This window comes from Littorina saxatilis, linkage group LG9 (assembly GCF_037325665.1).
Source record: "Littorina saxatilis isolate snail1 linkage group LG9, US_GU_Lsax_2.0, whole genome shotgun sequence".
NCBI lineage: Eukaryota > Metazoa > Mollusca > Gastropoda > Littorinimorpha > Littorinidae > Littorina > Littorina saxatilis.
The window spans coordinates 10,316,376-10,343,274 of NC_090253.1; the positions used below are offsets into that span (position 1 = coordinate 10,316,376).

Consider the following 26,899-nt stretch of genomic DNA (forward strand, 5'->3'; position numbering starts at 1 on the left):
GAATCCGGTGACATTCTTTACTTATTTTTTTTTATACAAGTCCATGCAAGCAAGCCAGAGAACATTTGTCGTGAAATTAATTGACGGATTGAGCTCCAAACTTAAGCATAATTAATTAATTTGGTGGTTCAATCGACGAAAATGCACCGAAAATGGCGTACGTTTTCAACCACGGGACATCATTTACACGAACGAGTTGTCTCCCTTGTTCCATCATACGGATAATTCCTTCTTTCACCCATGTAAACGAAATGCATTCGTACAGTCCATCGGACTTCATTCCGTAACTTCAAAATCAAAGGGATCTAAAATGACTTGTTATGATTACAAGTGCAGGTTCTACAAATTTGGAGACTTAAATGCCTCTGAATTCTAGCTATGAATTTAACACGCTAAAGTTCAAGATTACCGGTCATGTATAATTTAATTTATTCTGATCAAAAACACCTGCGTCAGTGCGAACAGTTTGAACAGTTTGAACAGTTTTTATTCACAAAAAGCTCTTTTGAGCCACATAGTGAAAACAATTTACACTTAATGAACATGCAAAAGTACAAATGGAAAGATGGCATGAAGCAAAAACATGGTTATGATGTAAACGAAAAAGAGATTTTGGGAGGAAGAAACAAGTATAAACAGATCAAGAGCAATTTAAAAGATCAACATGCATTTTTGACATCGATCATACATATCAGTGTCAAAATGTTATAGAGAACGTCTTTGGAACTGTGATTAAAGGGAAACGACTCTTGTGCATTATAATTTGCCTTCCTCCTGGGAGTTATTTCCCTTGATTAAACCATTTTCTCTAAGAATGGCCTCTGCCAGATGTAGTCTGAAGGATTGACCCACATCTTAGGTCAATGTTCTTGCGTAAGGAGCTTTGGGCATAGGTGAGCAAGCATGTTTACACACAGGCTCGTGTTATAGTGCTTGTAGGGTCAACTCGCAATGATCGTCTGCGCAGAATCTTCTCGGCAAATGTAGCAAACCAGTGGCAGTGGAGACTGAATATATCACTATCACTTGTGATCAGTCAGCGATACCTAAGGTGAGTGATTCTTGTTCCTTTTTCTTCGCACATCAAAAGTAGATCTAATATCGCAATATTGTGTGGTATTTTAGCGACAGTGGTCGCTAAGCATATTTTGAAATATAGCGTGCAATGCTTGATTTTGTCCGTAACTACGGATGTATCGGGTATCGATGTTTATTTCTCTGCGCCTACAGTTCAATGCTTCAACTCTACGAGTCTTCGGCTTTCTGCCAAGCTGTGCATTTCTGGTGGGCGCCTTTCTGGTGCCTCCTTTCGGGGATTGAGCACAAGTGTCCGTCATATATCTGTCTGTCAGTGTATTTGTCTGTCAGTGTATTTGTCTGTCAGTGTATCTGTCTGTCAATTGTATCTCAGTGTATCAGATTGTTGGTGTATCTGTCTGTCACTTGTATGTGTCTGTCATTGTATCTGTATGTCAGTATATATGTCTGACATTGTTACTCTGTCATTGTCACTGTCAGTCTGAATGTATTGTATTTGTGCATGTATGTGGACAGATGAAGTATATAGGCAGACAGCCACAAATTAAGATTCTGAACCGTATGAAATACTGCCCCTTTGTTTTTTTGTTTTAAAAGTACAAAGCAGGTTTGAGGAGCTTAATGAGGTCACTGAAACTCTGGCTCTTCTGCAGTTAAGTCCCTCATCTGAACCAAATTTATGTGATCCTAATATATATTTTATTTGCACACAAGTTTGCATATATTGCAATGTTGAAATGAAGTTACCGGTCTGAAACATTTAGTCGTTTCTTCTGAGACAATCCTTGTTCTCTTATCATCTACAGATTTACCGCAGTCTTCACCACGCGAATTCCCAACAGAAGTCAGACTTTCGAACATACAATTAATCTACGTAGGCAAGCATGATACATTCCATTGGGGTGTGCACGTTAAAGATCCCACGATTGACAAAAGGGTCTTTCCTGGCAAAATTGTATAGGCGTAGATAAAAATGTCCACCAAAATACCCGTGTGACTTGAAATAATAGGCCGATACTCCAAACGACACAAATAGCCTAAATGGCTGACATCTGCTGGCCGATGTGAATGCGTGATGTATTGTGTAAAAAAATTCCATCTCACACGGCATAAATAAATCCCTGCGCCTTGAATATGTGCGCGATATAAATTGCATAAAAATAAAAATAAAAATAAACAATAAATCCCTGCGCTTAGAACTGTACCCACAGAATACGCGCGATATAAGCCTCATATTGATTGATAGGTCATGATGTCATATGATTCCTAGCATATTGACGTAATGTTAAACATCCGGTTATCTCGAGTTTTCTCCGCAATACATGTCCGTGGGTTTTTCAATGTTCGGTTATTTCCGTGGCTTCATGCGGAAAGGGAACTGTCGTCTGCAATCAACGACATGGACCATTCTGGTACTTTTTGCTGACAAAAACATGATTTTAACACAGAATTTAATGTCAGAATAGCTATATAAACACTATTGTGTTTTCATCGTAGCAATAGGGTCCGATATATAGACTCGAACAAGTATAATGCGACTCTTCTTCGACTCGTCTGCATTATACTTGTCTCATCTAAATATCGGGCCCTATTGCTACGCTGAAAACACACCCCCCCCCCCCCCCCCCCCCCCCCCCCCCCCCCCCCCCCCCCCCCCCGCGGGTTAGGGGGAAGAATTTACCCGATGCTCCCCAGCATGTCGTAAGAGGCGACTAACGGATTCTGTTTCTCCTTTTACCCTTGTTAAGTGTTTCTTGTATAGAATATAGTCAATTTTGTAAAGATTTTAGTCAAGCAGTATGTAAGAAATGTTAAGTCCTTTGTACTGGAAACTTGCATTCTCCCAGTAAGGTAATGTATTGTACTGTGTTGCAGGCCCCTGGAGCAAGTTTTTGATTAGTGCTTTTGTGAACAAGAAACAATTGACAAGTGGCTCTATCCCATCTCCCCCCTTTCCCCGTCGCGATATAACCTTCGTGGTTGAAAACGACGTTAAACACCAAATAAAGAAAGAAAGAACGCTGAAAACACAATAGCTGTTAATAATAATTGATCATGATACATGACATAAAATTACGATGTAGTTCGAAGCTGATAACATAAACAGGAAGCAAATAAGCAAACTATAGTTCATGAAAAGTACAACAGCTAGTTCAAAACTTGCTCGCTAGCTGCTGAGAGGTAAGGAAAAAAGTCCAGGGGCCTGTCAAAAATAACCATGCACTGCTGGCTGCAATCTGTCTGGGTTTAGCGAGCACGGCTGTATATGTGCATGTGTCAAGTACCAGAAAAGTGCACTTGTCCCACTCAACTCTGCATTAATGGTATGAGTTACAAAATGTGCTGTGTATGTTTCGAAACAGCGTCTGTTTGCATTAGCCAGCTGTTAGCAGAGCCGATTTAGGTCAGTAACAGAAAGGTATGACTGAGCATTCTTCCACGGACGATGTGGCATTTATGAAAGTTATCTGCCTGTCTATCTATCTATTTTATCTATCTGTCTATGTTTCTGTCCCTCTCTCCATCTGCTGAATGTCTGTTGATCTGCCTGTACAGATAGAATCTGTTTATATATATATATATATGCGTCTTTTGTATTTTTCTGTGCCGCATGCATCTCTGAGTGAGTGAGTCATAACTTTTTCAGTAAGTTATGTTGACACTTGTTCATTACATTTAGTCAAGTTTTGACTAAATGTTTTAACATAGAGGGGGGAATCGAGACGAGGGTCGTGGTGTATGTGTGTGTGTCTGTCTGTCTGTGTGTGTGTGTGTAGAGCGATTCAGACTAAACTACTGGACCGATCTTTATGAAATTTGACATGAGAGTTCCTGGGAATGATATCCCCGGACGTTTTTTTTCTTTTTATCGATAAATACTTTTGATGACGTCATATCCGGCTTTTTGTAAAAGTTGAGGCGGCACTGTCACACCCTCATTTTTCAATCAAATTGATTGAAATTTTGGCAAAGCAATCTTCGACAAAGGCCGGGGTTTGGTATTGCATTTCAGCTTGGTGACTTAAAAACTAATGAGTGAGTTTGGTCATTAAAAATCGGAAACTTGTAATTAAAACTATTTTTTTATTAAACGATCCAAAAACAATTTCATCTTATTCTTCGTCATTTTCTGATTCCAAAAACATATACATATGTTATATTTGGATTAAAAACAAGCTCTGAAAATTAAAAATATAAAAATTATGATCAAAATTAAATTTCCGAAATCGTTTTAAAAACTATTTCATCTTATTCCTTGTCGGTTCCTGATTCCAAAAACATATAGATATGATATGTTTGGATTAAAAACACGCTCAGAAAGTTAAAACAAAGAGAGGTACAGTAAAGCGTGCTATTTTTTTATTTTTTATTTACGAGGATTTATATCTCACCACACAAGGCGACTCAAGGCGCATGTTACCTATTAATGCCGTGTGAGATGGAATTTTTTACACAATATATCACGCATTCACATCGGCCAGTAGATCGACTGCCTTTAGGCGCTGCATCCACCTTTCACGGCCTATTATTCCAGGTCACACATGTATTTTTATGAAGCACAGCGCATTCGCTACCGCGCCAAACAGGCTCGTCACTTTCACTGCCTTTTGCACTAGCGGCGGACTACGTTCAGTTTCATTCTGTCAGTTCCACAGCTTGACTAAATGTAGTAATTTCGCCTTACGCGACTTGCTTTTGTTTTAACCTGAACTAATTTCATCAAAATGTCTGCAGTTGAATTTGAACTCTGGTGAGAAAAAATGTATGCTGACTATCAACATTGTCTTCCTCTTGACAATCTTTGAATTGATCTTAAACTACACGGCCCCCAAGACCAGGCGTTATTGATTTCCTTCAAACTCATTCTTCCTTAAATGGATTGCCTGCAGAATCAAGTTTGTCACTCAGTGCCTTTATTAGACATGAGGCTTGGATAGTCAGAGCAGCAGATACGAATTCAACTCCTGCAGACAGGAGATTGAACACTGGAATGTCGCTCTATAAGGTGAACAGGCAGTAATTCAAAGAATGCATGTACCTGCCATGAAAGCGCAAATAAGGACCAGCCAAAAGCGTCCATACATTGGAGGTGGCATGTCATGACAGGTATTAGATTTGATATTCAAGGTAAAGGTCAAAGGGACAACAGAAGGTGCCCTTCATTGCGAGGTACCATGACCTCTCAACCTCATCATGTCGCTGATATCACTGTACAGCAGGTACCACTGTATAGCAGGTACCACTGTATAACAGGTATCACTGTATAACAGGTATCACTGTATAACAGGTACCACTGTATAACAGGTACCACTGTATAACAGGTACCACTGTATAACAGGTACCACTGTATAACAGGTACCACTGTATAACAGGTACCACTGTATAACAGGTATCACTGTATAACAGGTACCACTGTATAACAGGTATCACTGTATAACAGGTACCACTGTATAACAGGTATCACTGTATAACAGGTACCACTGTATAACAGGTATCACTGTATAACAGGTAGCACTGTATAACAGGTACCACTGTATAACAGGTACCACTGTATAACAGGTTTCTCTGTATAACAGGTAGCACTGTATATTGCTATTTCATATGTAACGTGGATTTCCATTGGTCAATTGGGCAAAACTGAGCTCATTGTAAAAGTGATATCGACGACATTTCCGTCGATATCAGTTTTGATATCGACGACCTCTTTATTGCTTCCCCACTTCAAAAACAAAAACACCTAAATTTAAAAACAAACAAATATATATGAAAAGGTAATGATCCCAGAATTTAGTTGAGCAAGTGACTAAAGACTTTTTGAAAGAAAAGACATTTTGAAATACTGAAAAGTACAAGAAAAGAGTGAACAAAAAGAAATAATAATCAGAGGGAGGAATATGGAACAGCCAAAACTGAGACAAATACTTTTGTAATTTCTTTACAGTAAATACAAAATGTCCAGAGAATTAGCAATATATCTAACATTGACTGACTGTGTGATGATATCTTCTGCTATTGGTCTGTTTCGACAGTGATATCAAAATCTCGACCTCCGGTCTCGATTTTGATATCACTGTCTCAACAGACCATAGCAGAAGATATCATCACACAGTCCGTCAATATTGGGTAATAACAGGTAGCACTGTATAACAGGTATCTCTGTATAACAGGTATCACTGTATAACAGGCATCACTGTATAACAGGTATCTCTGTATAACAGGTATCACTGTATAACAGGTACCACTGTATAACAGGTATCACTGTATAACAGGTACCACTGTATAACAGGTACCACTGTATAACAGGTACCACTGTATAACAGGTATCACTGTATAACAGGTATCTCTGTATAACAGGTATCTCGATCTGTATAACAGGTACCACTGTATAACAGGTATCTCTGTATAACAGGTATCACTGTATAACAGGTATCACTGTATAACAGGTACCACTGTATAACAGGTATCACTGTATAACAGGTACCACTGTATAACAGGTATCTCTGTATAACAGGTACCACTGTGTGCGATTCCTTTCATGGCAACTGCAGGTTATGTCACAATCTGTCTGATTGAGCTTTATGATTATCTGCAGGTGTATTTGTAGCCATTCAAACAACCTCACCACAAGCAATGAATTCCTTGGACTGTACAGCCATGAGCCAAAGTTCTGCAAATATTGATTTCTTGTGCCCACTTTTGTGTGTGCCACACTTCCTCATATCACATCATATCATGTCTTTCTTTCTTTGGTCTTAGAGCCGACTTACAGACACTGTGTCTTTGCTGTGGACAAAGCCTGTTATCTGGTTAACACTGCAGTCTTTGGAGGATTAACTAATTGTCTGACATTTGCTTGTGATAGTCTTGTGTTACAGTGCGGATCACCAAGTGTCATGGACGTGGCTATAACAGGGTCTCTGACTCAAGTCTTGTGAAACTTTTGTAGGAAAACTTTTAGCTTTTATGAGGTTTTCTTCTGACTTATTTATTGAGGTGAAATTAGAGGCATTTGCATCATTTATTATGATTTCGGTCACTCTCCTAGAATAACAGTGGTACCCCGCTTTTAAGACCCCCGTTTCAATATCCTGTGCATGTACTATTTCCATTTTGGTGTCACGACTGGGGAAATGGCAAAGTAATGAATTATTATACAGCAATTAAATGAAGTTCAGTTCGTTCATTTTATTCATTATCTGAATAATTTTTTCATTTCTAGTTTCAGATGCAAGTCTTCAGACCATCTTAAGCAGAAATACTAGCCTGGAGTAGATATTTAATCTCCAAGTGCTTTCCAGGAAGTCTTCATTCCATCTCAAGGTCACGTGGCTGTTGTTGTGTCATTTCTTTCTAAACAGTCTGGTGCCTCGTTGCCATATCATTGGTATCTGGATGTTGGATCAGTTTGCTTGCTTGATGTGATTGGTTGTAAACCTTTCAGTGAAAAAGGAATCCTTCAGTGCAGTATAATTATGTTTCCATGACTTCAAGGTGTGACTCCAGGGTGATGTTTCAAGACAGTTTTAGCTTCAGAAAAGTACTTTATCCTGAGGTAGAGCATCAGAAGAGTTAGCAGTGAAAAACTAAGACAGAAAGATAGAACAAAAGGAACTTCTTCTTCTTCTTCTTCTTCGGCGTTCCAGGATTTTTGGCCTCAGGTCAGACTTCAAGTTTTGTAGCTTGAATAAAGCTAGTGGTCAGGATACAAAAGGAACAATTTTCAGCAACAACATCCAAAAAGAAAACTGAAGAAATCATAAAGAAGTGAATGTTAGTGAGTTACACAGTGGAAGAGAGGAGACAGAGAACAATGGAAAAGACTGATTACACCAACTCCTCCAACAAGAACGCTAAGCACAGCGGTGACGGTAAGGCGCCAGGCGAAGGAACAGACACCAGTTGTAAAGCGGAACAAGCCAAGAGCTGTGACAAGAACAGAGACAGACCCAGACTGCCCACCATGGCCAGTAAGCCTGATTACCTCGACTCCCCCGCTAACAACTCCAACCGAAGCGGAGAAGCCAGAGAAAGAAAGACAGAGCCCAGACCAAGTGAAGGTAGCTCTTCCAGCAATAATCCCAACAGTGGTGAAAAATCTTTCGACGCCAACAAAGTCATCGAAAGGTCGTCTTCAGATGCAACCTTAGTCACTGAGACTCTGGCGACTCCGGGGAAGCAGTTGTGCAATCGCTCGGGGTCGATGGACCGGCTGCAGGAAGCGCTGGACCGGGCCAGACTCTGCTCCTCCCCGGTGTCGGAGCGGACCACGTTCTACGCGGATCTCTCCAGGCCGGACATGGTGGAGGCGGGCTGCGGGCAGACCCCCGTCAAGAAGATCCGCATGAAGATGCGCAGCCCCGATCTGGAGACCATCCGGCAGAATGACCTTGACCTTGAGACCATCCGGCAGAACGACCATGAGGTGGAGGCGGTCAGACAGGAACACTTCATGTCCCACATCCAGCCTCTCGCCGACCTCGCCCAGCGAAACTGTGTTAGTGAAGGGGACCAGGACTACCCCATCGAGCTGGCCAAGACCGGAGCGCTGATGACGGAGTCTCGGCCCAGCCTGGTGGACTTCGAGGATGAGCTGTTCAGCCAGGACGAGGTGGACTCGAGCCACGAAGGGTCGTTCTACAGCAAGTACCCGCTGCGCTTCCCGCACGGCTACTCCCTGGGCAAGTACCGCCACAACCTCAAGCTGAGCTACCAGACCCTGTCGCAGCGCCTGGAGGGATTCATCGGCACCATCCGCGAGTCCACTGACAAGCAGCAGTGCCGCATCCTGACGGACATCCTGCTGCTCATCAAGGAGGCGTGGAACACCCCCGTGTACGGGCGCGACCTGGCGTACGGCCTGTGTGACATCATGCGCATGGAGGGGCTGGTGGACCTCCTCATCCACAACTGTGGGCAGCTTGACGACCACGACCTGCTCCTCCACTCCGCTAACCTGCTGGAACAGGTGAGTCCGGGGCCGTTGGGGAGGGGATACAGAGTGTGTGTGCATGAGTCTGTTTGTATCACAACTGCATGTGTGTGTGGCTCTGTGTGTGTCTGCATCCTTTTGTGTAAAGGATTCTGTGTGTGTGTGTGTGTGTGTGTGTGTGTGTTTCTTTCAGCAGAGTTGTTCTCAGGCTTCGGTCATTGACACATGTATTTGTTTGATCTGACGCATTGTTCTGATACCAGGGTGGTGGAATCTGATAGTTTTGGCATGTAGGAGGTGTTTCTGTACCCAGGGTGTTTCCACTTGGACATTTGTTTTATTCTCAAGTGTGCGTGGTGTCAGCAGGTGATGTCGACGCCTCCTTTTAGACCATTGTCTATTCTCAAGTGTGCGTGGTGTCAGATGGTGTCGACGCCTCCTTTTAGATCATTGTCTATTCTCAAGTGTGCGTGGTGTCAGATGGTGTCGACGCCTCCTTTTAGATCATTGTCTATTCTCGAGTGTGCGTGGTGTCAGCAGGTGATGTCGACGCCTCCTTTTAGACCATTGTCTATTCTCAAGTGTGCGTGGTGTCAGATGGTGTCGACGCCTCCTTTTAGATCATTGTCTATTCTCAAGTGTGCGTGGTGTCAGATGGTGTCGACGCCTCCTTTTAGATCATTTTCTATTCTCAAGTGTGCGTGGTGTCAGCAGGTGATGTCGACGCCTCCTTTTAGACCATTGTCTATTCTCAAGTGCGCGTGGTGTCAGATGGTGTCGACGCCTCCTTTTAGATCATTGTCTATTCTCAAGTGTGCGTGGTGTCAGATGGTGATGTCGACGCCTCCTTTTAGATCATTGTCTATTCTCAAGTGTGCGTGGTGTCAGCAGGTGATGTCGACACGGAACAGGGAGCGTGTCGCTCGGTACGGCCTTGAGGTGGTGGTGCAGATGGCCAAGCGCTATGCCGGGGACCACCAGATGGCGCTGGCAGTCACAGGAATCCTGGAGAACCTCTTCAAACTGTCTGAGGAAACTTGTACCAAGGTGGGTGACGGCCAGAATGTACAATGGAACCCCTCTTTAAGACCCCTGAACATTTGAGATAATCAGGTCTTAGAAGGGATGGAGTCTTAAAATGGGGGAATTTACAGATGTTATGAACAGGTAAAAGGGTCTTAAAGGGATGGAGTCTTAAAAGGGATGGAGTCTTAAAGGGGACGGAGTCTTAAAGGGAACGGGGTCTTAAAGGGGACGGGGTCTTAAAGGGGACGGGGTCTTAAAGGGGACGGAGTCTTAAAGGGGACGGAAGGGGACGGGGTCTTAAAGGGGACGGGGTCTTAAAGGGGACGGAGTCTTAAAGGGGACAGAGTCTTAAAGGGGACGGAGTCTTAAGACTTGGGGGTTGAGGGGGGTTCTTCTATATTGCTGTAATGTTGCTTGTGAACATAGCAAATTTGTCCCCCCTCCCATATTTCCACTCTGTATACTACCTTTGACTTTGGGGCAATGCACTGGTATCAGCTTTTGTGTCGATTTTTAAAATGTCAACTTTGAAATTGAGGGTTGCGTTTTTTACAATGAAGTGCCTTGTAAATGTAGTCCTGAAAATATGATATACCGTATTTGACGGATTACAAGACGCACCGTTTTATAAGCCGCACCCCCGACTTTTAACAAAAAAATTGGGACGAGCCACGTATAGGCCACGTCACTATAATAGCCGCCGTCGAAAAAAATATAATCAGATCGTGTAAATCAATCAAAACAACCAGGCAAACGAAAGTACGGTATTTGGCGAAATCGGCTCCGAGAATAAACAAGTGAAACAAAGAAGAAAAGTGAAAAAGTTTGAAGAAAAATATCACACACACACAATTTGTAACCAACACACACATGTAGTCCCGCCCGGAATAAGCTTTTTTGGGATGATTTACGACTTTTGCGCACATTTCGAGCAGACGAAAACACAACATGACGGCTCTCGCTCCTCCAACTATCGCGAGACACAAAAAAACGAAATCTCGCGCGCGAGATCCTGATACATCCGGTGTTTCTCTGTACGCTATCTTGTCACGACGACTTGTTGACAAACGAAGATTCGCGAAAGAAAGAGAAAAGCGCCGAGTCTTAAGTAGAGAGCTAATAAAGTACTGGTAATCGCTAATCGAGCGAAATGAAAATCCGCAGCGACTTCCATAATTAGGTGAATGCTATTCAAGTTTAGGTAACGTTTTAGCCGCATCTTTTTATAAGCCGCAATGCGATTTTTTTTTTTAAAAAGTCGCGGCTTGTAGTCCGTCAAATACGGTACACATAGTTTCCTGTTTCTGCCACTACACCACAAACACCTGCTTGATTCTTTCCACAGGTGATCAACGAAAATTTGATACACACACGGTTTTTCTCTTTCTGACACGACAGCACACAAACAACACTTTATTTTCCATTAAAATGAAACAATGACCTTCTTGTTCCTGTCCACAGGTGATCAACCTTGGGGGGCTTGACGTGATCCTACGCTGGTGTCGCTGCGGCACGGACTATCACATCCTGCGGCGCTGTGCCAAGGCGCTGGCCAACCTGTCGCTGTTCGGTGGGGCGGAGAACCAGGAGGTGATGGCCAAGCACAACGTCCCCGAGTGGTTGTTCCCCCTGGCCTTCAGCGACGACAACAGCGTGCGATACTACGCCTGTCTCGCCATCACCGCCCTTGTGGCCAACAAGGTAACAGTGGATCATGTTTGAAAATAACCCTGTCAGGTTTTTCTGCATTGTGACAGAGTGAATATACCTCTTGCTTTTTTCTCTTACATAATGTATGCATAATTGGTGCTGGTGAATAACTGCACAGCAGACTTGCTGTGTTATGTGCTTCATGCTGTCGTGTACTTGCAACTTTGTTGTTTGATTTGCCTCCTGGGAACTGGAAGCGTTTGTGGTGTATTCATGTGTATACACCAAGGGCACATTTTAAGTTGTCAATTCAGGTAAATCCAGGTAGTGCTTTGTATACAATTACAAATACTTAGTGGCAGCAAACAGGTTAAGTAGCCTCTAAACTTGTCTTTGCGTTGCCTTTGAAGGGCTCCTACAACTTGCAACCTTGTTGTTTGATTCCCGCCAGGAACTGGAAGCGTCGGTAGTGAAGTCAGGCACGCTGGAACTGGTGCTGCCGTTCATCAACTCCACGCGGCCGTCACTCTTCGCCCAGAGCGACATCACACACAAACAGGGGCGCGACAAGATCTGGCTCAAACACCTCATCCCCCTGCTCTTCAGTCGCCGCCCAGAACCACAAGCGCTTGCCGCGTTTCACTTTGCCATGGAGGCCATAATAAAGGCTGAACAGGGCAGACAGGACGTGAGTGTTGCAAACATTTATTTTCATAATTTTTTAACAGTTTTATTTTTCATAGTTCGTTAGTTGTTATTTTAGCGCTAGTTTTGTTTTTGTACTAGCAGTTCTGATACATGTCTCTGTTTATCTTCTAATGTCTGTTTTCTTGTCTGGTGTATATAATGTTGAAAAAGAAGTGGGTTTTGTTCTTTTGTTTTGTTTAATTGTTCATTTTTGTGTGGTTGCTAGACTGTGTTGTAGTAAATCGTAGCACCTCGGTTTTAGTGTGTGGTTTTTGTGTGTTTAAAAAGCAGGAGGTTGTCTTTTTTGTTCAAATTGTTAATTTATTTTTTAATGCTTAGACTTTGTGTACTAGCAATTGAAGTTTTTTTTTGATTGTATGGTTTATGCGTGTTGCAAAAGCGGGCGAGAAACATTTGTTTCAGAGGAATTTTTCTGTTAGTGTTACAGTGTTATGGTGTTACTTTTTGTTTGATCCTAGTTTTTGCTGTATTTGTGGTTCCAATATGTTTCTGTTTTAATCTCTAGTTTTCTGCTGATAAAAAAGGCCAGCTGTTTGTGTTTTTGCGCATATAGACATTATGACGAAGTTAGTCCAAGATAGGTGGAATCATCAAAATGGGTGGAATCTGTTTTGTTTGTGTACAAGACGAAATTCAATGACAACATTTTCCCATCTGAGTTTGCTATACCCCTCGTTTACATTAAACTTGCCCACTCCTGCCCCCTCATTGTGACTTCAGGTGAAAATGCTCTCATTCTGTGTATTACAAAAACATTCCCCCCCAAAAAAACGGACACATATGCTCCACAACAGCAGCAACAACATCAAAAGCAGCATTTATAAAAATTACAAAACAACAACAACAACAACAGCTGCAGCGGCAGCAGTTATAGCAAAAACTACAGCAACAGTTCAATATGCATCATATCACACAACTAAATGATAACAAACATATATTTTTATACCAAAGCTTAATTAAAAACACCCTCCTCAAGCCTTTTGAAACAGCTGCTAGTTAGATTATATTTTTCCGGAGATGAATATGGTTGCATAGTGTTTATAATGCTTTGTGTTGTCTTTGGACATTTGCATGTATGTGGGGTGTTTGGTTTTCTTGTTTGACAGCACTATGCTTCAGTTTGAGGACAAAATCAATCAATCAATCAATATGAGGCTTATATCGCGCGTATTCCGTGGGTACAGTTCTAAGCGCAGGGATTTATTTTTTTTAATTGTTTTATTTTTATTTTATGAAATTTATATCGCGCACATATTCAAGGCGCAGGGATTTATTTATGCCGTGTGAGATGGAATTTTTTTGTACACAATACATCACGCATTCACATCGGCCAGCAGATCGCAGCCATTTCGGCGCATATCCTACTTTTCACGGCCTATTATTCCAAGTCACACGGGTATTTTGGTGGACATTTTTTATCTGTGCCTATACAATTTTGCCAGGAAAGACCCTTTTGTCAATCGCGGGATCTTTAACGTGCACTGTAGTGTACACGAAGGCCAGGGACCTTGGTTTTTCGTCTCATCCGAAAGACTAGCACTTGAACCCACCACCTAGGTTAGGAAAGGGGGGAGAAAATTGCTAATGCCCTGACCCAGGGTCGAACTCGCAACCTCTCGCTTCCGAGCGCAAGTGCGTTACCACTCGGCCACCCAGTCCTCATGTTGTCTTCAGTGAACTTCGTGTGATATTTCCCTGTCTTAAATTCAGCTGCACTGACTTTCTAAGGTCTATGTGACAGCTGCACAATGACCAGAGTAACTGTGAGGTCAGGTCCATGCGTTTTGAAGCCACCAATGGTGCAGCTGTACCGTACTGGGTACAGCTGCACTGTACTTGTTACCCAGAGTTCACATAACTTGGTTGGCATTATGTTCATGTTGCTTGGAATTGCTGTTGTGTTTTTCAGAACATATGTCAAAATATTGATATGACATTGAGATTCTCAAGATTGTTACCGACAAATGGAAATGAATATTAATATCAAGGGATGTGTAAATTGTTATATATTCATCAGATACAAATAAATAGGTGATATACCAATACCAGTACTAAAGGTGTGTGCGTGCGTGAGAGACAGACAGACAGACAGACAGACAGACAGACAGACAGACAGACAGACAGACAGACAGACAGACAGACAGACAGACAGACGGACAGAGACAGAGATTCTGTGTATGTGTAAAAGAGAGAGAGAGAGAGAGAGAGAGGGGGGGTGAAAACATGAGTGTGTGTGTGAGAGAGAGAGAGAGAGAGAGAGAGAGAGTGAGAGAGAGAGAGAGAGATTAATTAATTGGGGGGGGGGGGTCTTTGTGTGTGTGCAAGTGTGAACAGGATGCATGTGTATGCCATACAGTGTGCAAGTTGTACATTTTCTTGTAGTGTCCTTTTCCTTTAGATGAGTCTGTTCAAGTAACAAGCCTAACAATCAGTAGTCATAGAGAAATATGCCTGTAGTCAAGACACTCTTCTGTGGAGAGTGCATGCATGGTAGAAACTCATTCTGAGGTAGTGCCTTACATGGTATTGTTGTCATATGATGTAACTAGATGACAGTGGCCTCCCGCGGGTTAGGGGGAGTCCCATATTGGTTGGGACGAGAAAGAATTTACCCGATGCTCCCCAGCATGCCGTAAGAGGCGACTAACGGATTCTGTTTCTCCTTTTACCTTTGTTAAGTGTTTCTTGTATAGAATATAGTCAATGTTTGTAAAGATTTTAGTCAAGCAGTATGTAAGAAAAGTTAAGTCCTTTGTACTGGAAACTTGCATTCTCCCAGTAAGGTAATATATTGTACTACGTTGCAAGCCCCAGGAGCAAATTTTTGATTAGTGCTTTTGTGAACAAGAAACAATTGACAAGTGGCTCTATCCCATCAGCCCCCTTCCCTCAGTCGCGATATAACCTTGAACGGTTGAAAACAACGTTAAACACCAAATAAAGAAAGAAAGAAAGATGACAGTGCACTCGTACCACTGGGGTGAATAGTTTGCTAGACAATTGTTTTGCAATCTTTACATTAGATTTGTAAATAAGACAACCACTAATGTGCATTAAAGACTCACAGCAGTAACAAGTAATGCATGCATGCTTTTGCAATGTAATACTGGTCCTCATGCACATTTTGTTGATATATATACATTTTAGTTGGAAGGCGTAAATTGTTTTGTTTTTCACCAGAGTACAATGGACCAGCATGCAGACATAAGATTTGTATGTGAATTCATGATTTTGTTTGTAAATTTAAAGCCTGAACTTTTGTGTTTTGTGTTTTTGTTTGTCAAAATGGCAACTAAAATGTGAATGTATAGCTAGACCACGGCTCAAAACAATACTAATTTGGTTTAAAAAAAAAAAAAATAGTAAAATAAAATTTAAAGAGCTGCAGACTGACATGCAATGTTATATTGGAGTGTTTAACCCCTTCACTGCCCAGCACGTACTAGGTACTGGTCATGTTTGGTTTGTCATACGCCCATACACGTACTAGGTACGTGGCATTTACATTAGCACTTTTCAGGACATTTGTGAAAACTAAATGGGAGGTAACCACTGTCCAACTTCTTGTAGGGGTTTAAACACAGTTCTTTCCCATTGACCGTTCAGATAAGTTAGTACCAAGTGGCAAAAACATTTTTAGAAGTTTTTTCCGATCTATAAGATTCAAAATGGCGGCCGAAAGTCGGACATCAACTCGTAGACCTGTTTTCAAATGATACAGTGTTCTGGAAGCTCTACAAGAAGTGATTTATGGATTACCACACAGAAGAATACCGTTATGGGCTGTAATGTGAGTACCTGATGTTTGACACCAGTTTTAGCTGTGTTTTCTGCGGTTTTACGTGCTGCAGTGTGTGAGTGAAAGTTTGGAAACTGTAATTTTTGATAAAAATGGTCATTATATCGATTTTTACTATAACAATCACAAACAAAGTCCAATGATCATGTTATCACATATTAGCCAAGGGTGTAAGCAAACCACATGCCAAAGATCTAAGAGATATCTCAATAAATGATTGAGCAGTGAACAGATTAGTGAACCTACCGAAGAAAGCGAAATTTGCCCTGGCGCACAGCAATACCAAAATGCTGTTATACTGTGGCAGTGAAGGGGTTAATAGACTAGTCAGTCTGACGGTTTGACGTGAAGGTCAGTCAGCCGGTGCTGATTGCAAGTGTTACTATACACTGCATGTGCACCGGTATAGTGAGAGAGAGAGACCGGTGCTTGATTGCCTTCCTGCTGTCACAGCGTAATATTATACACTTCCTGTTTCCTTACCCCCAGGCGTGCAAGCATGGCCTCTGTGTATTATTTCATGTTGAACTGACTTAGCACTAAGTTATCACTTGTGAGCATTGGATTATTTACCTCAACAAGCAGCAGTCCAGTGTCTTGAATTTGTTTGCGGCACTCTGATTTGTGTGTATCATGATTTATTCAGTTTGTTGACAGCTAGTCTTTTCAAAGATTTTCTGACTGATTCCACTTAAGGAGATTGTTTAGTGAATCTTCAAAGGATACTTTTCACGTGCTTCAGATAGCAGACCATGAGAGGATTACAATTTATATTGACAGTAATCATAGCTGTCAGTTGGCACAGAATGTGTAGGAAATGAGAACATCGGCGATTGTGTAATTGTAATCTTTCCTCCATGTTTGAGGAACACTTGCCGTAAACTCGAGCTTGGATCCTTAAAGAGGTCCATGTTATTTGTGAATCTGCCGGTCCTCCTAAGAGGGTATATATATATGCATAAGAATGGGTGGCATTAACTCCAAGCACACAAAAAGTGCACTGAAAAAGAGCGTAGAATGCAAAGTTGGAGGTAAACGCCAGTCGAAGGAGGTAGTGGTGCTGGGACCAAAGATTCATCTTGTTAATCCTTTTGTGAAGGGAAGCAAATCCTGCCCACACCAAGAACAATTAGAACTGGAAGGTGGAAGGGAGGAGTCCAGGGACAGAAACAGCAGGCTAATTCACAATCCACACGACAAACATTATATGGTGATAATAAATGTGAATCCAGATGTGTACATGGGGAGAAAGACATTTATATAAGCCTTAATTATTCCGAAGACAAGCATCATGATAAAGGATGTGAATCTGCTGCGTTTCTTAGCGAGGGAATGGATAGCCAGTATTCTAACACAAGTGATACGAGTTTAGATAATAATACTGTGGATGATAATGAAGGAAAAGGTGCAGACAGTTTTAATTACATGTATGTGACAGAAAAGGACAATGTTTGCGCAACAAAAAGTGCTGATTTTTTGCTTGGAAATAGAAAGGGTGATTTTCTTGACGGAACTTGTGAAAACATGTGTGGAAGAGTACGAGTCATTTCTGATTCAAATTTGTGGTGTGGAGTACAATTGCCTTGCAATGTTTTCAAGGAAGGAATGAATAGAGATTTCTGCCATGAAAGAGCGACGTTCATCAATGAGGAGGATGAGGTAATTTGTGCAGATCTGTTATGTTTTTTTAAATGAATACATGTATCAATGATTGTTAAAATTCAGGTGCATTTCTTCTTGGAGGCCCGTCCCGGCTTACAAAAACAAAACAAAACTGTTCTTTCCATGTGTCAATGTTACAATGAACAGTCCGTTTTTGGCTTAAAGGCATATGTACTCGATGACTATACACGCTAATTGCTTTAGCAACAGCTGGAGACATGCTAAATTAAGTTCCCTGCAAAATATTGTGGTCTAGGACCCCTTCAATGTTGAGATATGTTCATTTTGATCTGGATCGTCCTATTTATAGATTTGGCAACACATGTAACGTTGATGCAAGGGAGCTAACACCGCGGCTTTGTTGACATCCTCACTTTTTCAGAGGCTAGAACAAGCTGTAATGCATGTATTATGGTCCGCGCATGGTGACATATCGTTATTATATATGGTCTTATGGTGCGTTTGACATCGATTATGGGCAAACTACACTTTGTAAACACGGGAGCGCGTACATATGCCTTTAAGCGAAGGTGTTGTTTTGTTTTGCAGGACTTACATCTTGCTTTTACTACAACATGTTATAGCATTAACATTCTGCATGAACTGATTAAAACAGTGGTAATATAATTAAAGCACTTGAAATATGACAATAGATTTGCTGTAATTCTTTGGGTAAGCAAGTCATTGTTTAAAGACTATTTTTAAGTTTGCATACATCATTTTAAGTCTATGGAAAAAGTATTTTGTAAACTCAGAATTGAAATCATCTGACTTTTTTTTAAAGACAATTTGATTCTGCAGGGAGGCAGCTTAAAAAGTAAACCCTGACTGCCAGGTGCAAATGGAAGCACAATTGAGAAAATATAAAGCAAAAATGGTTCCTTCTGTTTTACAGTTGTCACTTAGAGTAAAGCTCTGTATATTTTGCATCTTTAGTTGAAAACGAGGTGTTTCATTTTTTACCAGTACTTATATACTAGTGTGGAAATCTTGGATTTTTGCATGTCGATCTTCATGACTTATAGTGAGCTGATCAGTGTGTATTAACTATCAGTACCTCAGATCAGGCAGTACCGGTGAATATCATGGGGCAATTAACTAATCGCTACAGTCGAAACTGTAATGAACACACAAGCGACCGACCATATGGTTCTTCAGATGAATTACGTTAACAACTACTAATTTTAGGCAGGAATCCTTGGTTGTTCTGGTCGGGGTCAGCTAGGTCACCAGGGTTGGTTCGAATGACTGTTTTTAATCTTTATTTTAATTAGTCTGATATTGTCCGACAGTACGTGAGACATTTTAACCAATTTTGCAGCACTTTCAAAAATGTTGGTTGATATAAACATAATAATACGCTACATACATTTTGTATAATTTGCCGCGGCTTGAAGTAACTATAATCACTAGAAATGTTAGAGTCATTTTAACGTCATGTCTTTTTCAGATTTTCACCATCTTTGAACAGGTTAGTTGTGGGTGTGGGCCAGTACAGCCTATGCTTGCAGTCACCTTTTGTTAGTCTTGAAAGGGGTCATGGTGTATCGTCCCTATGGATATTGTTATTTTTGTAATCAAAGGACAGCTATTGAGTGGTTTGTGCATTCCCTTGTGGCAAACGCTGCAGTTTGCTTGAGTAATCTTGCTTCAATAACGAAATTTGAGTTGTTGATTTGTAAGGCCTAAAAAAAAAATAGGTGTGGTTACGGTAACCCGACCTACCCTATTTTTAGGGGCCGATCCTATAACTTTTTATTACATTTTTGTCAAAAAAAAAAAAAACAAGTGCAAGAAACGCAATGAAAGCGAAAGCGCCCGAGTCGCACACGTATTTCCCTGTCAAGTAGGTTTAATTTGTACACATTAGAAAAAAAAGTAAAAAAAAAAAAAGTGATTGCCTACCTACCTACCCTATTTTTTTGGGCTATGTTACCGTAACCACACCTTTTTTTTTTTTGGCCTAACCTGTATCAATGGGAATTTAGTCATATGCTTCTTCGTTGTTCCTCTGGTTTGGATTAAAAGTGAAGGGAGTTGAGATGACAGATCATTATTCTTAACTGGTTGAACAGTATAATTAGTATGGGTGACAAGAGGGAATAATTATGATAGTAGTAACTTAATTTAAATTTATTTAAATGCAAATGATTGTAATCCAGCTTGGGTTGTATAAGCTAATAATGCATTTCTTGTTACACCCCCGGTATAGGGGTGTGTATAGGATTCGGTCGATGTGTTTGTTTGTTTGTGTGTTTGTGTTCGCATATAGATCTCAAGAATGAACGGACCGATCGTCACCAAACTTGGTGAACAGGTTCTATACATAAACCTGAGATGGTCCTTACAAAAATTGGGACCAGTCAAACACACGGTTAGGGAGTTATTGGTGGATTAAGATTCTGCAAGGACTTATAGAGGGACATATTAATGGTCAAAGGGAAATAACCTTCTCAGTTGGTGGCAGTGAGAATGGTAAGGATGGGGGTGTTTTTCCTACCTCGGAGGAATTTCTTGTTTATGTTGGTTCCTGCACTGTAATTCGTTCCGCATCATTGACACTTAGCATTGTACCTCCCTGCTTAAAGTCGCAATTGTTTGTGCATGAATAAGCTTCAATATGTTGTTCGTGCATCTGTGTGCATTAGGCAGACAATATAAAGTCGACTCAAGTTGTGTGCACATGTACAAGAAGGTCTCAGAGTTATACAAACAGAATGACGTTAAGCAAACATTATAATCGTTCGTTTTCAGGTTTTATGAACATGTACAAGAAAAAAAGAGACTGCTAATAATGATGACGTTTACAGCTAGGTTTTATGCATATAAATTGTTATTGAAGAGGCTGCTAATGTGAAATCAAGTATTTCAACAAACAGTTAAGGCAACTAATGTGAAAGCAATCAGTATTAAATATGCTGTCAGTAATTTACAGGTTTAATGCACACTGAGCAAGTTCAACAAAAAAGAGTCAACTAATCTCATATGACAAAGTAATTCACATTGTTAAAGAAAAAACATTGTTTGACTCACCAACGGTCATTTTGTATTTAGATTATTAATCATACGTTGAAAAAAAAGGTGGCTTAATGAAGTCAAAGTAAGTTACAAAAAAAAGAATTATTAGCTATCATGTTTTAGGTTTTTGTAGGTTTTACGCATTATGTTCTGTCAATTAATAGAATGCTTATATTTTGGTGTCAAGCAAATAATATCAGATACAGTACATTTGACTCTCTTACAAGTTTTATGCAATATATCAAACCAAAGAAGCTAGCAGCTAGTGTATGTTTGAAAAGCGAAAATAAGTTTGTCTCTTAACCGTAATGAATAACGGTATTATCAAGAGCAGTTAATTATACTGCGTGTAGAAAGACTGACATCCATACCAGGTGTGAAAGGGTGGACAATATTGATAACTTAAATACAACCCCTCCCAAGTGTCAGTTTGGCTCCCCCCAGTCTGCCCTCATCCAGTTCTAACTCCTTCCCTGTCCTTTATCTCGCTCAACAGAACAGGCTGTACATTAGTTGAAGCTTGCCCCGCATGCAGTCCAGCTGCAGTGCATGCAGGATATTGGACGGACCTGCTTAATTGCATTTCAATTGTATCTACCAATAGGACACACATTCAAACGCACATGCACATAATTAATTAAGTACCAACACAACACATCATCATCATGACAGCTATAGACAGCGTTAACAGCCATATCAACAACAACAACAACAACAACAACAACAACAACAACAACAACAACAACAACTGCCACGGGTGGCTGAGCTGAATGTGATTGTATAATATTTGTGTGTGACACTCTGTTTGTGTGTGTGTCACTGTGTGTGTGTGTGTGTGTGTGTGTGTGTTAGTTTCCATGTATTACTAAATATGATGAGCAAATGTGTGAGAATATATAAACATATAAATAATGTAGCACTAACAGAGGATTATATACCATTCGTTTTGTTTGTTTGCAAATCTGTGTACAATCATGTACTTTACTTGCAGTGTATTGTGTTTGGCTGAATACGCCCACTAATGTACTTATACTCTTTGTGTTGGTGAGGCCATGTTGGATACAGTGGAACCCCCTCTTCACAAATCTGAGAAAATCAGGTCTTAAACCGGAGGGATCGAGTCTTAAAATGGGGGTAAATTTACATAGGCTATAAACAGAAAATCTTAAAAAACAGGGTCTTAAAAGGGAGGGAGTCTTAAAATGGGGGTAACATTGCAGAGGTTATGAACAGAAAGTCTGAGAAAACAGGGTCTTAAAATGGATCGATCAGGGAGTCTTTAATTGTGGGGTCTTAAAGGGGGGTGGGGGGGGGTTCTACTGTAAAAAAAACTACATGACTTAATGTTCGTTGGCTTAGTTTTTTGTTTTTACTTGCACATCCCTCTTTAACTCATTGTCTCCCAGGCTCTATCCTACCAGGTACGGATATATCCACTCAGACTGTTGGCTTCAGTCGCTAAAGTAACGTCCATCTATTACGCCTGCATTCCAGCCTGTTGATACACAGTTACTACAATTCTGAGTGACCTTCAGCACAGCTGGTCTCAGCTAAAAAAAAACTTGGTCAACATAGGTGGGGTAGAAAGTGTTAACCTGAGGCACTGAGCTTTTTTCTTTTTGACAAGAAATGCTCAGGGTGAGAGTTTGGGAATTTAAGTCTAAAGTCATATTTGCTTGTCATATTTTTAATCAAAATGTCACTACTGCAGAATGGAAACACATCTAAGTTGGCATCAGACATCACGTCATAGTTACAGTGCTGATTGTTTATTTAAATGTGGTTATAATTGTCAATTAAATGCTGTTTAAATGTCAGGAGCGCAAAACCTCTCATAATTGTTCTCTTGGTATTTCATAGACTTTGCTTCCCAAATAGACATGTGAGTACAGTCTGTTTTGTTCTGTTTTTCACAGTCTCCAATTAAGGCAGACTTGTCACCTTTGAACAACGAGGAGGTAGAGTTCAGTTGAAAAGAACAATTGGTTTTGTTTTTTGTGTATTTTCCTTTTCACAATTAGTTTTTTTGTTGTTGACATAATTTTGTTTATTGTTCTTTTGTTATTACTTCTTAGTTTCTTAATTTGTTTCTTGTCTTCTGATACATGTACCTTCATTTCTTGTGGTCATGATTGATCCACACACTTAATTTGTGTATGTGTCCAAATGAAAAGATTGTGGTAATTAATTCCTGTGTGAAAACCCAAGACAGATCCATCAGGCAGTGTCAGCATGATTGCTGAATTTAGTCACCTACACAGGAGGGATGACTGGTACAGTGAAAAAAACCTTTCAAGAGCGGCCCCAATTTAAGACTTCCTCTCTTTTAAGACCGTACTTTTTCAGATGTTCTGTTCATAAGCTTTGTAAATGTGCCTCCTTTTTAAGATCCCCTCCTTTTTAAGACCCCCTCCATTTTAAGACCCCCTCCTTTTTAAGACCCCCTCCTTTTTAAGACCCCCTCTATTTTAAGACCCTCCATTTTAAGACCCCCTCCATTTTAAGACCCCCTCCATTTTAAGACCCCCCCATTTTAAGACCCTCCATTTTAAGACCCCCTCCTTTTTAAGATCCCCTCCTTTTTAAGACCTGATTTTCTCAGATTTGTAGAGGTCTTAAAAGGGGGGTTCCACTGTACCTTAATTAGCATTTGCCGGGGGAATGCATGTCGACTCCCTCTTCTTGCTTGTGACAGAACTCTCACATTACAGCCACCTTCCGTGTGTGGGGGTCAATTAATAGCGCCGTGTGTGGGGTCACTTTATAGCGCCGTGTGTGGTCACTTTATAGCGCCGTGTGTGGGGTCACTTTATTAGCGCCATGTGTGCGGTCACTTTATAGCGCCGTGTGTGGGGTCACTTATAGCGCCGTGTGTGTGGTCATTTTATAGCGCCGTGTGAGGGGTCACTTTATAGCGCCGTGTGTGGGGTCACTTTATAGCGCCGTGTGTGGTCACTTTATTAGCGCCGTGTGTGGGCCGGTCACTTTATAGCGGCGGCCTGCAGATCATCACAAATGTCACCTGGGCTGAGGTGCATGAACTGAAAGTGGGTGCCACCCAAACGGGAGAGAACAAACCGCGGGCTCTGATTCGTTGAAATCACAATAAATCTCAGTTTCAACCAATCCAACACCGCGGCTGACTCCCACCCGGTTTGTAACTTTCTCGTGCACCTCGGCCCAGGGGGTAGACCTAGCTCAATCGGTAGCGTGCTGGCTTTAAAATCAGTTAGTCGCTATTGGTGTGAGTTCTGACGGGCGCAGTGGCGTGGTGGTAAGACGTCGGCCTCCTAATCGGGAGGTCGTGAGTTCGAATCCCGGTCACTGCCGCCTGGTGGGTTAAGAGTGGAGATTTTTCCGATCTCCCACTGGTCAACTTATGTGCAGACCTGCTAGTGACTTAACCCCCTTCGTGTGTACACGCAAGCACAAGACCAAGTGCGCACGGAAAAGATCCTGTAACCCATGTCAGAGTTCGGTGGGTTATTAAGAAACACGAAAATACCCAGCATGCTTCCTCCGAAAGCGGCGTATGGCTGCCTGAATTTTGTTTGTTTGTTTGCTTAACGCCCAGCCGACCACGAAGGGCCATATCAGGGCGGTGCTGCTGTGACATATAACGTGCGCCACACACAAGACAGAAGTCGCAGCACAGCTGGCTTCATGTCTCACCCAGTCACATTATTCTGACACCGGACCAACCAGTCCTTGCACTAACCCCATAATGCCAGACGCCAGGCAGAGCAGCCACTAGATTGCCAATTTTAAAGTCTTAATTAGGTATGACCCGGCCGGGGTTTGCACCCACGACCTCCCGATCACGGGGCGGATGCCTAAATACCACTAGGCCAACCGTGCCGGTGATGGCGGGGTAAAAACGGTCATACATGTAAAATTCCACTGTGCAAAAACACAAGTGTACGTGGGAGTTTCAGCTCACGAACGCAGAAGAAGAAGAAGAAGAAGAAGGTGTGAATTCAAATCCCAGGTCTGGCGAGAGATTTATTTCTCAGAGTCAGACTCTCTTCATCCCTGTTTTGCACGCTTGCACACGATAAAGATCCCTGGAGTTCACAACGAAAGTCTCAGGGCTTGGAAAACATGAGGATTATACGCATGCATCATCTGTCATCTCTGACATCATCATGATCGTATCTCCATACTTTGACAAATTAAGACAAGCCCAATATGTGGTGTGTCAAAAAAACAGCCGCAATTATGGGCTTGTTCAAGTCAAAGTATCACACTATATCCTCAGCATATTACCGAAACTTATAATACTGGCCTGCAAGTATGAAAGAGGACGTTAGTCAGTCAAATGTCCCCCTGAGGCCAAGGGCTTAATGGCAGTAAATCCCACTGTAAAACCCCAGCCCATAAAGACCAAGAATAGAAACTTGAAATCACATGATGGGGACAGATATGAAGACAGTGAGATATGGAGTGTAGTGTCCTCCTCCGGGCAATTAAATTTATTAGCAATCCCAGTATGCTTTTTTGTGTGAAAGTGGTTTCAGAGCTTATTGTGCGGTATGTTACTTAATTCAGTGTTCTGATAGTACAGTGGCTATGATTTTCAATGTGCACTGTTTTAAAGGCTAGACTGTTTGCAGTATTAACACACAGCCGTTTGAGAGTGACAAGTACAGGGCTGAATACGTTTTGTTTAAAGTCAACAGTCTTATATGAAATGTGCCTTGAACAAATATTTGGCACTGTGCTGTGACAAACTGAACTTTGCACCTGACAGTTGTGCTTTGTTCTCAGAAATATATTTCATGTGTGGTCGAGTTGAAAAGTGTGTAACTTATTGCTGGTGAGCACTTTTTTTCTCACATTTGACCCCCGCGGCTTATTTAACGGAAGCGCCGTTTGTGTGGCTGATATAGTCATTTTAAAATGCATCCAAAATTTCAGGTGAGGGATTTATAATTGTTGTCTATTTTTGTAATAGCCAGTAGCAAGTTGTACATGATATCCCTTCCCTCTTTGAACTAGGGGAGCCACTGGATTGCTGTGAAAGCTTTGACGACTGTGTCCTGTAGATACTCTTTGAATAGTTCTTGGACTTGCATAATCAGCAGATGTTCATGTGTCCTGTAGATATAACTCTTTGAATAATTCTTGGACTTACATAATCAGCAGATGTTCGTGTGTCCTGTAGATTAATACTCTTTAGATAATTCTTGGACTTAGTTATAGTCAGCACTGATGTTGAAAAATATGGCAGCATAATTGTATGGGATTAATTAAGGTCCTGTTGTTTTTTGTCTCCATCCAGATGATATATCGAGATTGATACACATATTCTAATTAATCTTAAGGTTTGAGATTTATAGGGCAACATTTTCAGCTGTATGTGTGACTCATGTGATACTGATCGAGTTCACTAAATATATCACAACAGAAATATAAGGGAGGTCCAACAATCTGAAGGAACAAAATCAGGTCTTTTAAGAAGGATGTTATAGAATTTAAATTGAGATAAATTATAGAGGCCATTAAAACTGGGCAGACTTTCTTAAATCGGTCGGTCTAAATATTGAACATTGTGTTTTGTTGTGTAGTTGCATGAGTCTTGGATTGTTGCAAATCCTGTAAATTACACAAACAAGAGTAAGCTAAGAAAAGTCACTCCAGGCCTGTTGGAACTACTTTGGATGTATGACTTGCCGGTCAGTCAAATTAGTAACTGATAATTTGTTGTTAGGCAATTATTCCTGAGTATTTTTTTTTGCAGTTGCTTTCTGGTGTGTTTTTTGTCCATAATTATTATCAGGGCATAAACACACACACACACACACACACACGCACACACACACACACGCACACACACACACACACACACACACACACACACACACACACACACACATGTATACATACACACACACACACACGCACACATGCTCAATTACACACACACACACACACACACACATACTGTGACACACACACATGCACGCATACATATAAACACACACACATGCACAAACGCACACACAAACACACGGGCACACACACAAACACACGGGCACACACAAACACTCATAATATCTTCAGCACAC

At 41.3% G+C, this 26,899-nt stretch overlaps 1 protein-coding gene across 1 annotated transcript in view; it reads left to right on the forward strand.

Moving 5' to 3' along the window:
* The first annotated feature begins 7,749 nt into the window (after window positions 1-7,749).
* LOC138975249 (NAD(+) hydrolase SARM1-like) overlaps window positions 7,750-26,899 on the forward strand; it is a 37,444-nt gene continuing 18,294 nt past the window's right edge. Inside the window, exons 1-4 of the mRNA XM_070347904.1 lie at window positions 7,750-9,004; window positions 9,860-10,015; window positions 11,456-11,695; window positions 12,096-12,332. Of these exons, the coding sequence (XP_070204005.1) occupies window positions 7,808-9,004; window positions 9,860-10,015; window positions 11,456-11,695; window positions 12,096-12,332 (1,830 nt within the window). The 5' untranslated portion in view covers window positions 7,750-7,807. The remainder of the gene's footprint in view (window positions 9,005-9,859; window positions 10,016-11,455; window positions 11,696-12,095; window positions 12,333-26,899) is intronic.